Here is a 13,671-nt window from a genome sequence, read left to right as displayed (position 1 = left end):
GGCCGTTTTAGCTTTTAGTCGTCATTCTGAGTGCAGACGCGGTAGAAGTCACATCTCTCGTTCCAGCATTCAGGTACGACGAGGAGCGCTATAAATAAGGAATATTGATATTTTTCACGTACAAGTTTGTTACCGAGTATAACTAGTGACGTTGAGTGAATTTGGGTAATATGGTGGTACTCGAAGTAGGGTTTAAGGTTTGTGAAAGTAGTGAGTGTTTGGCGTCGGTGCCGCCATCTTTGTTTACTGCTGAAGCAAGATGGCGGCCCCGCGTCCCCCCCACCGCCAACCGTCAGCAGTTTTCAAATATTTGGCGGGTTAAGGTTAAGCTCCCGCCAAAAGTAATCCTTATGGATGAGAGTGCGAGAGAGGACAGGTGGACACAAGTGTACCAGTCAGTGACCGACCAACACCAGCTCTTCCTCTTCCTGTGCCGTTACCAAGGTTGACTGTCTTTTAGTGCAACTGTTAAGGTCATCAGCATTGCCCTACATATTTGTTGTAAAATGCGAAGATAAAAAGATTATACTTAAGATATTAGTTAATTCCAGTATGTTCGTGATGCTCAGTGACCAGAAGTGCTTATGATGTGTTGATAATTCGTCTTATATCTCTTAAAGTTCGTGATAATAATATGTTCCGTGTCTGAGTCCATGAGGCGATATTAGCAGTTTATAGTGTTGTAAGCTCGTAGATATTGATTAAATAGTGGACGTTAAGGGAGTGGTGGGGTAATAGTGTTGGTGGAAGCCATTTTATAATATGAAGGCAGTGTTAGTGTGTACCGTTGATCCATCATTACTTACGTCTATGGTATTTGGGGCATAATTCACCATATCCGAGTGTAGTGATTGTCAGATAATATTAAACTCGTCTCTTAAGCGTCCACGTGGTGTAGGTCAATAGTTAAGCTGGTCTGTGCTGGTTTTTTTCAAATTGTGTGTCGTTCAGCTGATAGTTTTGCCAGTTATACCATGGTCCTAATAACCTGATTTAACCAGTATTTATAAGTGCAGGGGATTGGGTGTAGGGAATAACTAGACCAGGGACAATGTGTGTCCTTTTTTGCATAGTAATGTGAAGTTTATTATGGCCAAATTACAGCAGGTTGTATTAATGTTAGTATTCCATGTGGTTTCGGAGTCCTGGGGTGGCTGCTGCATAAACCAACTGGGGGTGGCTGCTGCATAAACCAGGTTTTGGTTCATTTCAAATGCAGTTCATAATTGGCCACGTGGTAATTAATACAGGTCTAATCCAACAGTAACCTGATAATGCTAATTGGATGTAAGATATTTGTTAAATTTTAAAATCGGCATCTATATTATTTGCTTATATGATGGGATCAACACTCCATTTCTAATGGTTTGAATATTATGAAGTGGCTTCGTGGATATGTGATATTTCAGTATTGTTCTTGTAGCTTTCGTACTATAAAGTAAATAGCCAGCAGCCACACAACTGTCCATATAAACATGGCCAAAATTTGACCTTGAGCAGAGTCTTATTTGGTGTGATATTTGTTTCAATTCCAAATTTGTCATTTAGTCTTAACGTATATACAGTGCACTTTTAAAACCAGGTGTGTGTGTTGTAATCTCAATAATAAGCTATCATTACCACATGAAGTAGCTTGACTTAGTGATGCTCAGAAACCTTTGCACGGAATCCCAATGTTGTAATTGGGTAAAGATAAAGGGGAAAAGAAGTTTTCCTTTGGGCAGGTGTTGGGGAAGCCATTTTGCTGAACCATTTAACTAAGACAGGTTCTATATTGATTTTACAGTTAAAGGAGTCAGTGTGGATATGAGCCTCGGCTTTTACGAATAGAAATCATTATGTTTGGTACATATTTTCAGGGTAAGATTTAGTATTGAGTCATGTCAGTGCTCAACATGGCTGGTAAGGTACAAGCTCTATTGCAGTTGATTTGCAGTTTAGAGTATATGAAAATTAGTCCATGTGTGAGCTCGTATAAAAGTTAGGTATTAAATCATGGCAGTTCTTACTTCTCAGTGGTTGTGGGGCTTCTTAAATGCATCTTCCTCATGACTGTTACAGCTCATCAGTATTTGACTGTGGTGTCCTTTGCATGTATTTCCAGGTTTTAAGATTGTTTAATTGATGGAAACTTGCAGCAGTGTATAGATCAGTGTCCGATGAGTTCTTCTGGCGACGTGATAATTTTTTATTTATTTGGTAGCAAGTATTTGGTTTGGTATTTTATTGTAACAGCCAACACTCGGATGATTGAGATGTCTTTGGATTCCCTTAAGTGTGGATGATTAACTTCGTACTTGTTTCCCTTGGGTCTACTTCAGAGGTTTGGGGTTTGTTAAGTCCTGATCAGTTGTTAGGTACAAATATTTGTTTTTTTTTTCTTTTCCTAATTTTTTCTATTTAACACTGGTTTTATAGCATGTGGCACTTTGATCTAAAAAAATTGTGATCAGACGTCGCCATCTCATAATTCATAGAGCAAGTATCAAAATACATGGCCATATTTGCTTTGTGTTGGGTGTTAATGAAACTTGCCAAATGAGGGAATTAGGTATGCATTAGTTTGGAAAAAGTTGTGGATGAGTGGAACACATTGAGACAAACTTGTTTGGTAGCTTCAATTATAGGACGAGTTAAGGGGTTGGGTGTAAACAGGGCTGCCTTTTGTGGGACAGTAGGCCTGCTGCAGTTTCCCCTATTCTTGAAAATAAAACTTTCATGTTGACACTGGTTTAATGGAATTCTCAATTGTAAAATAATTAAATATTTTCTGTTTTAAGCTTTTTTAGTGGGTAGGGAATTGTATTTATACTTTTAATGGTTGAATGGGGTGTGTTACCTGATATATGTGTGCAATAGGATGCTGTATCTGTTTGTCTTACATTCTAACAAAATAATTTCTCCCCAGGTGAATCATGGCCCGTACAAAGCAAACAGCCCGTAAGTCCACTGGAGGCAAAGCTCCAAGGAAGCAGCTGGCTACTAAGGCTGCTCGTAAGTCAGCACCTTCCACCGGAGGTGTAAAGAAGCCCCATCGTTACCGCCCCGGTACTGTGGCCCTCCGAGAAATTCGTCGTTACCAGAAATCCACAGAATTGCTGATCCGCAAATTGCCCTTCCAGCGACTTGTTCGTGAAATTGCACAGGATTTCAAGACGGATCTGCGTTTCCAGAGTGCTGCTATCGGTGCCCTGCAGGTGAGAATATTGGCTGTGTATTTTGGTGCACTTTACCCGGGGGTTTCACCAGTTAAAGATCATACTGTTATCTTCATTTGTCATAACATTACAAAAATTACCAAATTTAAGCATAATACTTGCATTTATCAGTCATATCAGTCACCGGTGCCCTCTGTAATGAATTAAAATTTTTAAACTAAGCATTATTTTGGAACCTATTTCTATCCTCTCCTAAGTACACCACCTGGTGAAAACCCTTTACAATGACAAGTAATTAGTCATGTAGTTTTAATATTTGCATTTAAGTAGATGGTGGTTATTTGTATATACAGTGGTCCCTCGATTAACGAATTAGCTCCCATAAGGATTTTCTGTTCAATTAATGAACAAAACTTTGGTTTACGAAAGCTTTAGGAGAAACACGCTTTGTTGTGTGCATCAGCTGATCGACTAGTCCACCAATACAATAATTGGTTCTACGTTTACATTCATTTTCAGTGGAGTAAATATCAAGAAAGTTGTGTTCTTGAATATTTTTTGCATTTTGTATATTAAAATTATTGTTCATTCTAACATTTAGCCATCCAAGCTCTGTCTACATAAAGTTTTTCAACTAATATTTTGGGCTCAATATATGTAACTTTATTCATTTATTTTTACTCATTTACATACACACTGTCCTAAGGGCAAAGCTGTACTGTACATGTACTCAAAATAATGTACAAAATGATTACTAAGATTTTTTTTCTGCAAACTAGAGCATGTTTCTATTCAAATTAATCACTTTCTTATAAGAATTCCATCATTGTAAATTATATTCTCCCCGGTCACTTCTGTGGCATTTTATAAGCAGAAAACAAAAACTCAATCTAAAGGACATAAATAAACAAATAAATACTTCACTAGACCTCAGGTGCCAACTGTTAAACATGTCACTCACCTCCCAGCCATTGTTTGGTGGTTTTAGGCTTAAAGGTTTTATTTGATGTAATAGCACATACTAAAGTTAGGGGAATATAATTTGCATTGCTGGAATCCTTGCAAGACAGCGAATAGTTTGAATATAAATGTCATATATTTTGCACGGGATAAAACTTATCACCTGTATCACGTTACAGTAGTGATTTAAGAGTTCTAGTGTATATGTACGTATATATACAGTATAGTGGTTTAAGGGCGATTTTTGGGAGTTTCTGACTGAATTTTTTGGCTTTACATTGTATGTACTTTTTCTGAGTTGGAACCAATTACCCAATATCCCATTGAAATATAGATTCAGTTAACGAGATTTTAGTTACCGGTAACAAACGACTGGAACCGATTGTGTTCGTTAATCGAGGGACAACTGTATTTTACATAGAAGTAGAAGAGAGAAAAGTAGGATTGGCTTCTTGCTAATTAACATTATTAACAGGATGTAGATTAACTTTTTATGGTGATGTTAATTAGGGAGTAAAACCAGTTAACATATGATGTGGATTAACTTTACGGTGCTGTTAGACATGCATGGAGGTCATCTTTGCCGGCGTCAGTTTGAACCTTGGTAAATACTTGAATCTCGGGAGATTTTTTTTGGTTCTTATTCCTGCTGTGAAAGCCTGAGAATATGTGCACAAAAGTTTGTCAACTTGATCAAGCTAAAAGAATGGTAAATAACAGTGAACTTATTGGGCATCTTGACGTGCATGAAAATTTGATTAGATTTTGAAGCTGTTTTTAGTATAGTTTTGTGATTAAGAATCACAACTCCATTTCTCTATATGGAAGATTTGGTTATCTTGTGCTCGTTGCTTATTGTCTCTCCTTGGTTTTGTTTGAGGCTGTTTCTTTGATGCAAAATTCTCTGGCAGCTTTACTGGGAACGATGCAATAAGTAATTAACATACTTGCATTCATTCTTGGATTATCTGTTAATATTGTTGACTGGCTTTGTTCCAGTGAGGCTTTGATTATACAGTAGTATTTCTTAGCTTAGGGTGACAAGTGTCGGTAATTTAGGTCTTCAAAGTTAGTGTTTCCCATTAGTGTACTGTATCTCTTAAGGTCCCTAGCCTTTCACTCACCTCACTCAAACGTGAGTTGTAAAGCTGGTAAGTGTAATAATTTTTTGATATGAAACCAAGTTTTTTACAAGTATTGTTGTCTTACAGGAAGCTTCGGAGGCCTACCTTGTTGGCTTGTTTGAAGACACCAACTTGTGTGCTATCCATGCCAAGCGTGTCACCATCATGCCCAAGGATATCCAGCTCGCCCGACGAATCCGTGGCGAGCGTGCTTAAGCACAGTTTTACATATGTGCTCACTCAAGACATAACCTCCTAAGCTACATACTGCCATGGACAAAGTGAATGTTTTTAGTTTACGTTTCGGCAAGTGTCATTTTTTTTTAATTGACTTCGCAGTGCAGTGCTGGCATGAGCGACTGGCACAAGTTTTTTACTGTAAGATAAGTGAGCAACTTTTACTGCTCATTAGTGGGAAATTGTGACACAAGAGTTTCTAATTTATTATGTGTGTACAGCATTGTACAGAACTGTGTATTCAATCGACATACTTTTCGTTTATTCATGTGTAAATTTTAGTGGAAAAAAAAAAGTCGGTGATATGAAGACTTTGTAAAGAATACACAGGTCTGGTGTAGGTTATGTGATCACAAATAATATTCCAAAGTACAAGAAATCGTCAGTTTTCTGGTCCGGGAGCAAATCTGTCATATTTGTATTGTCGATGTCACGGTCATCTCGTGTTCATGATCTTATTTAGTTAGTAGTGGGAAAGCCTTTTTATTACCTTTTAATTTTAAGTCTTAAAGTCTGTCTCTTTCCATTTGGTGATGCGTGCTTCTCATGTGAAATTTATCCCGCATCACCCTGTATAAGTTCTTGATATCAGTCTCCTCACTGTAGATTGAAACCAAAAATAAACTTCTAACATTTATTATTATTATTATTAACCTTGTATGTGTAGATACATTAGTGAAAATTGTAGGTGAGAGATGTAGAGATATAATTGAAACTAATCAAGAGGTACTTTAGTCTCATCTACCTTGACTCAATAAGTTGGTTGATCCTCCAAAATGAATCTCCAGTTTCACCAAAAAAATGTAACGTATTATCAATGGAAATACTGGAAGAAAATTTAGGGTTGGAAATACAAGACTGAAATATTTTGTATAGGAAGTACTGAATGAAGAGCACTGCATATAAATATTTGCTGGTAAAGAGGAAAGTAACAAGGTTTTGCAGCTGTGGGTGAAGTGTTGGTAAGAATGAAGGCAGGTTGTGGTGGTGTGTAGGAGTGAGAAAACATAGTGAGGAGGGAGACTTAAGAATATAGAGTGAGTGGGTTAGGAGTTTCAGGGTGGATGGAAGTGATACAGTAACAGTGGAAAGTACAGTACTGTGGATGTGTCGAGATAAAGTTAGGCCATATGGAGAAATTGTCGATCCAATGGGAAATGTAGAGTAAGTGTGTTGCAGAGAAGAAAAAGCCTAGATAGGATGCAAAATGTAGGTTAGGTGTGTTGCAGAGAAGAAAAAGCATAGATTGGATGCAAAATGTAGGTTAGGTGTGTTGCAGAGAAGAAAAAGCATAGATTGGATGCAAAATGTTGGGTAGGTGTGTTGCAGAGAAGAAAAAGCATAGATTGGATGCAAAATGTTGGGTAGGTGTGTTGCAGAGAAGAAAAAGCATAGATTGGATGCAAAATGTAGGTTAGGTGTTGCAGAGAAGAAAAAGCATAGATTGGATGCAAAATGTAGGTTACTAGGTGTGTTGCAGAGAAGAAAAATAAAGAAATTAGGAGATGGGGAAATAAGATTGCTAAGGGTTTAAGCATAATGTGCTGAGTAGTGAGGAATTTGTAGTAATGGTATAATTCACAGGAAAATTGGAATGCAATTAGGTGCTGGATAGATAGGGAGAAGAAATATAGTACTTGGAGGGATAGGTGTGATGTTTACAAGTGAATGGATGATGGCAAGTGTGTAGTGTTCTTGGTTCCTGCCTTTATAACAATGCAGGAAATGACTTGTGTTAAATTTTAGCACAATGGGGTTACCCAAAGATCTGGCACTCGCATGGTTTATTTCACCTTTAGATTAACTACCCCAATGCTAATCTAACCCCCCTCACAGGTAACACTAGGGTGGTTAATTGCAGGTGAAATAAGCTGTGATTATAGAAAGACCTTTTAGAATCGGTTTTCATTTACATTCTGACTCCAATATTATGTCAACAATGGTGTGTGGTCATGTCAGTACAGTAATTCATTCTTGTGTTCACCTTGACTAACCCATCACCAAGGGTATAGGTAATGTAACACCAGGCAGCCAGGCTAGACCCATGGTAACTGCATATTATTTTAGGTATAGCACAATGCCTCCAACCGTCCAGTCACATAATATATTGACCTAACAGCTGTATTACCCATAAATTATCACCATTTTACACCTACTTTCAAAACCCCAATTTTTTTTACTAATCCCCTAACAAATGATGATAGGTAAGGAGGCTTTAGTTCAAGTCTTTATAAAGTTTCAAAGGCAATACCAAACACAAACTTGAACATCACCCATTCATATGAGCCAGAATGAAGTACATTGAAATAAAATGCAAATAAATCTTTATAATTTATTCATGTTTACAATAAGTTCCACAACCACATATGTACTGTAACTGAAGATATAATTTATAGTACAGGTATACTAAATATGTATCGAGTACAGTATATACATTGCACTAATTTAAGTATGACTAGGAAAATGTAGGTAGATATTAAGTGTACTGTAGTTAATTGAGAATGTGTAGTCTATGCTTAGCTAAATGTACAGTAGTTAATGTGTTCATGTGAAATAGTTTCTGCACTTAGTAAAATGTAACTTTATTAAGGTTAGTTAGAGTAGTTTAAGGTTCTATTACATGTAAATCAACTTAATCTGTAGGGAACAACTCTTGAGGTAGGTTTAAGATGCTTATATTTTTTAACTGGGCCTTATCACCATATTCACCATATTGTCTATTAAATGTTTGCACTGTAATGATATAAAGAGCTTTTTACCCAAACTTATCATGAAATTCAGGTTTAAAACAGCTTATATTGAAGATTCTGTACTTAAGAGTGCAGGAAGTGTATATTGAGTGTAACAGTACTAGTGTGTAGTGCTGCTGGTGTTAGTATGATAGTGAAACAATCTAATTAGGGTCATTTTCTGGGTGAGAAGATTGATCGGTCATTACATCAATTTTCTGAGCGTATCTTAGTAACATTGCCTGGTGAGGATTTGGTCCCTGCCTCTGGTCTCTCATGAGGATTCTTGCTGTGTCGTAACTCCTGGTGCCTCTGTATCTCTTGCTTCTCCTGCTCGAGGTCTGCCAGCTTTTGAGCGTAATAATCTCTCTTATACTGCTCCAGTTCACTAAAGTCGACCTGCCAGATTGTACATACCAGACTTTAAGTTCCAATTATTTCTGTGATCAGAAAACAGCTATACTGTACTATCAAACACCATTAATCACAAATCTAATCTGGTTAAATTGTACTTATATGATCTTTATATGGGGTAAAATATTTACTGGTTGCTCAAAAGTATCCCTATTGTATCTAATTTACAATTTATTGGTCCTTTGTGGATTTTCAGTAAATGATTCTCATTAATTGTCTCATACATAATGGTTACACAGTACTGTACTGTATTAGCTCAGGGATCTCATTCATTACTTAAGGCTTGTAAGTAGCTTGGAGGATCTCATTAAACAGTGGTTACTACATATTTAGAAAGGTTAGGTTAGGTTAGGTTTAGCCCATTAGAAAAGCTTACAAAAGGGTTACAGTTATTCCTTTTGCACTGAAGCTGTTGTTTATTGGTCATATAAGAGGTGGGTAAGACTTAAGACCTAACACAGTAAGAGGGTAAGACCAAGGCCAGTTCAGGAAGAGGATAAGACCTAACACAGTATGAGGGTAAGACCTAGACCAGTCCAAGAACAGGGTAAGACCTAACATGGTATATTAGTGACCCACCTGTAAACCAAAGTGTTTATCCACCAACATCATCTGTTCGGCTCGTTCTGGATCAATCCCTGGTACTCGCTTCCAGATGGGCTGACTTATGTACTCGTCGATATCGCTGGACTCTCTCAGATACATGAAGTACACCATGAACGTGCCGAGGGAGAATAACACGACTATTGTCTCGATCTTGGTAAAACCCACGACAGAACGTTTAGTGTTCCATTCGGCAATATAACGTATGGGTTGATAGCTCCCCACACAGCTGCCGCCTCTCACTCTTAATAATTGTAGCGTATCACCGCCTGGTTTGCTAGACGTCTGAGGTTTGTTATAGTTGAGCGTGTAGTGACGTGCGTTTGGTGTGGCCCTGCAACACAGAGTAACATCCGTCAACATGGTATTTCCTCAAGTGAATCACAGTACTGCTTAGAAAATTCTCATGACTTTAGTGCTGTCAAAGTCAACATCATTTATAATTACTTAAGATTTTAAATTAACTAATACTACAGCTATAATTTGAAAATATATCTTTAAATTGATCATTGTAATAACTAAATAGATGCTACTTGATTACAACTAATAAAATTTATCTCATTATCCAGCTAAAAACAATATGTAAAGTTAACAAGACTTTTCAGTACCAGAGTTATTGATATTCTTCTTCAGGAAACTAATATACTAAACGTATTCTGTTTCCTGGGAATTATTTTGGTGTGAGAGGATGTGTGTTTCTGTGTTACAAGGCCTTTAAGAGGGAAACATTAACTCAACATCCCAATAAAAATCAAGACATAGGAGAGAAATGTTTATTTACCGTAACGATGATCACGGAGACAGGCTTGACCCCCACCACATACTATACTGTGTGTGATCAAAGTAAACAGGAAACTTTTCATCAACAATATCAATAAATTAACATAAATGGTACATGTACACCATTTCCATTAATTGGTTTCAAGATAATAGGAGGCACTAATAAGAAATGTTGGAACTATTCTTTAATTTTCACACCACATGTTACTATACTTTGAGTGAATGTAAACCTATGCACTATCAGAGATCACCTGAAGATTATCACCCCAGCTTATTTAACCAGATTATTAAACACCCTAATGCTACTGTGTTAGGGTGATTAATCTTAAGGTGAATTAAGCTGGGGGCTAATCTTTAGGAGATCAAACCTCAGTAAAGAGATTTAACAATGATACAAATCTGATCTCTACATATTTATTACAAAAGTGGGAAGCGCTATATAATTTTCAATTTATTTTTAACTAGTCTGAAAGAACAGTAAATATTTCATGAGTATCCTAAAAAAAACATATCCACAACACAAGTAACCAGGCCTCATTAGTTTAATTAGATGCCCCAGTAAGTACTTTTATCAGTTGGACAGCAAGGGTGAGGCTAAATTTACGACTAGACAATATTCTCACAGTAGTTAAGATGTACAGTACACATTCATAGGCTTCACCACCACTGTTCAATTTGGTACTGCACAGGGACACACACACACTGCGCGAATTCGAAAAATAGAATTTCCTCCACTTCGTCCAGATCACCTGAAGATTAGGTACCTGAGGTTATTTCACCTGAATATTAACCACCTTAATGCTACCTTGTGGGATTATCCAGTTAGGTCAGCATTAGGGTGGTTAATCTTCAGGTGACTTAAGGTGGAGTGCCTAATCTTAGGTCATCCTCTCGTTCTTCACATAAACTACTGTGCTGTACAATGTTGCGGTGGACACTACGATTCCGATGTCTCCGTTGCAGTCTCCTCCTTGGCATTTTGGATCTCTGCTAGTCTCATTAATATGGCACGCGTGTCCTGCCCGGTCTCCAGATTGTGCTTCAGGGCAATCTCCAGTTGCTTCTCCTCTAGGCCGTCAATGTGGTCGAACAGAGTCTTGGTCAGCTTGGTGTCGAGGTCGTTCTCTTGGCGGAATACACAGAAGTACAGGAGGAAAATGGCCGTGCTTAGACTCACCACGACCGGCTGCAGCCACACGTTCTTGCCCTCCTCCTGGTGGCGTCCGTAAGTGTCTCGAGGTTTCCACGTCGCCGCTCGACTCGTGGAGAACTTTATCGGCTCGTCTAAATCTATCTCCTCTGCGGGTGGTGATTTGGTCGTCTTTGTTCTGTGAGCCAGTGCAGTCAGTCTAGGGTGGAACCTGGAACTGAATTATGACAGAGAAGGTGACATTAGTGGTAGTAACATGTTAACTTTGTGACATTAGTGACAGTAACATGTTAACTTTGTGACATTAGTGACAGTAACATGTTAACTCTGTAAGACTGTACTATACCATGTGAAAATTAGCCCCTAGGTTTTTTTCACCTGATAAAAAACATAAAATTAACCCAATCAAACTCCTTCAGGTAGTATTGGGGTGGTTAATCCTCAGGTGAAATAAGCTGGGAGGGTTAATCTTCAGGTGAAATAAGCTGGGGTTAATCTTCAGGTGAAATAAGCTGGGAGGGTTAATATTCAGGTGAAATAAGCTGGGAGGTTAATCCTCAGGTGAAATAAGCTGGGAGAGGGTTAATCTTCAGGTGATCCAAATTCATTGTAAAAATAAATGGTTTAATTTTTTACTATAATGAAACCTTCATATAAAGGACTTCTCTCTTCGTTATAATCCATTAGATGGAGGTTTCACATCTAATGGACCCTCGATATAATGGACTTTCATCTCTATATACAGTAGTTCATTAGATGGAGTTCATTAGATATAATGGACTTTCATCTCTATATACAGTAGTTCATTAGATGGAGTTCATTAGATATAATGGACTTTCATCTCTATATACAGTAGTTCATTAGATGGAGTTCATTAGATATAATGGACTTTCATCTCTATATAGTTCGTTAAATGGAGGTTTCACATCTAACGGACCCTCGATATAATGAACTTTCATCTCTATATACAGTAGTTCATTAGATGGAGTTCATTAGATATAATGGACTTTCATCTCTATATAGTTCGTTAAATGGAGGTTTCACATCTAACGGACCCTCGATATAATGGACTTTCATCTCTATATACAGTAGTTCATTAGATGGAGTTCATTAGATATAATGGACTTTCATCTCTATATAGTTCGTTAAATGGAGGTTTCACATCTAACGGACCCACGATATAATGGACTTTTATCTCTGTATAGTTAATTAAATAGAGATTTCAGTGTATCGACTAACAATAAATTTTAATGCAGTGCAGAATTCCCGTACACACAAATAGTTGATATCATCCCAAAATCCAAATTTTTTTTTAGGAATTACAACTTTGATAGTTTTTGATAGGAGTATATACAGTTCGTACGTACAGACAGACAACATAATTACAGTTAGTTTGTTTGACTCGCTCGACAGTCATCTATTATCTTCACTATACAACTGAGAACTTCCTTACCAACATTTCATTTGAAGTGTTAACAAAATTAGACCCCTAACCTAACCAACTAACCTAACTAACTATCTATCTAACCTAACAAACCAACCAACGTAACCTTGCCTACCTATTTAACCTAACCTAACCTACCTAACCTACCCTACCTAACCTAACCTAACCAATTCAACCTAACTTACCTAACCTTACCTATCTAACCATTTAGTTTTGGTTACCTTTACCTGGTAATTATCTCACCTTGTGTCCTTCTATCCAATACACCTGTTAACGGGAGAACTTTACCTGTTAACGGGGCGTAATTTACCTGTTAACGGAGAACTTTACCTGTTAACGGGAGAACTTTACCTGTTAACGGGGCGTAATTTACCTGTTAATTGATATAAGACGAGAATGTAGTTGCGGGCTGATACAAATACGTAATCCGGTGGCCATGTTCATCTTCCTTATTTCGTCTTATTATCACCAACTTATCACTTCCCGGTCCTTATTCTGGTCCCTGATTCTCCTCACGTTACTGAATATATCGTGATCTTGACTCAATTAAGGAAATATAAGAAATATTTACAATAGTTTTACAGTCGACATGATTACTGTAAGATGACCAATGTTGATTATTTTATCCACGAACATCACAATATAATTTTCTAAAAACTGATGACCTTAAGGTAAATTTGACCTAAAATAATGAAAAATTATGATTATATGGTAGTTTTATATTGCTGGGTTAGGTGGGGTATTTATAATTGGGAATTTGAATAGTTAAGGAAGTCTATTCGTGGTATTTATTTAACCTAATGTTTTGATTCTTCCACTGGCACTAGTTCCCTGCATTAGATTCTCCCTCTCTTATATAAATTTTTTTTTAGCTTTTATTTCTTATTTATATATTTTCTTTGCACTCTGAATAGTTTTAATTAACATTCATAAGTTAATTTAGATTATAATTACTGTTATTTACTTGTTATTTACGTAAGTTCATTATATACACCATGAATGCAGTCGCCCAAATTCTGTCAGATTATTACAGATTTTATGTATTTTATCTTGGTAATGTTCTGTTAATCTT

General features: G+C 37.1%; 2 protein-coding genes across 3 annotated transcripts; one reads left to right on the top strand and one right to left on the bottom strand.

The window, feature by feature from the left end:
* LOC121879684 (histone H3.3A) lies at window positions 1-6,116 on the top strand. Of its 2 annotated transcripts, none has more exons than XM_042386403.1 (3): window positions 1-73; window positions 2,909-3,197; window positions 5,330-6,116. In XM_042386403.1, exons 2-3 carry the CDS (start codon window positions 2,916-2,918, stop codon window positions 5,456-5,458), a joined length of 411 nt encoding a protein of 136 aa, XP_042242337.1. In that variant the 5' UTR covers window positions 1-73; window positions 2,909-2,915; the 3' UTR covers window positions 5,459-6,116. The 2 variants fall into 2 exon arrangements, with proteins under 2 accessions (XP_042242337.1, XP_042242338.1); XM_042386404.1 differs by having other exon boundaries at window positions 44-444.
* A 1,681-nt stretch (window positions 6,117-7,797) lies between these two features.
* LOC121879683 lies at window positions 7,798-13,414 on the bottom strand. The gene is made up of 3 exons (XM_042386402.1): window positions 12,973-13,414; window positions 9,202-9,559; window positions 7,798-8,607 (listed from the first exon to the last, which is right to left on the bottom strand). The coding sequence occupies exons 1-3, from the start codon at window positions 13,041-13,043 to the stop codon at window positions 8,419-8,421; spliced, it is 618 nt and encodes a 205-aa protein (XP_042242336.1). The 5' UTR covers window positions 13,044-13,414; the 3' UTR covers window positions 7,798-8,418.
* Window positions 13,415-13,671: the final 257 nt, after the last annotated feature.

Source organism: Homarus americanus, unplaced genomic scaffold, assembly GCF_018991925.1.
Source record: "Homarus americanus isolate GMGI-L3 unplaced genomic scaffold, GMGI_Hamer_2.0 scaffold42643, whole genome shotgun sequence".
In the NCBI taxonomy this organism is placed as follows: domain Eukaryota; kingdom Metazoa; phylum Arthropoda; class Malacostraca; order Decapoda; family Nephropidae; genus Homarus; species Homarus americanus.
The sequence above is the reverse complement of the archived record's forward strand: the minus strand, read 5'-3'. Positions and strand labels throughout refer to the sequence as shown.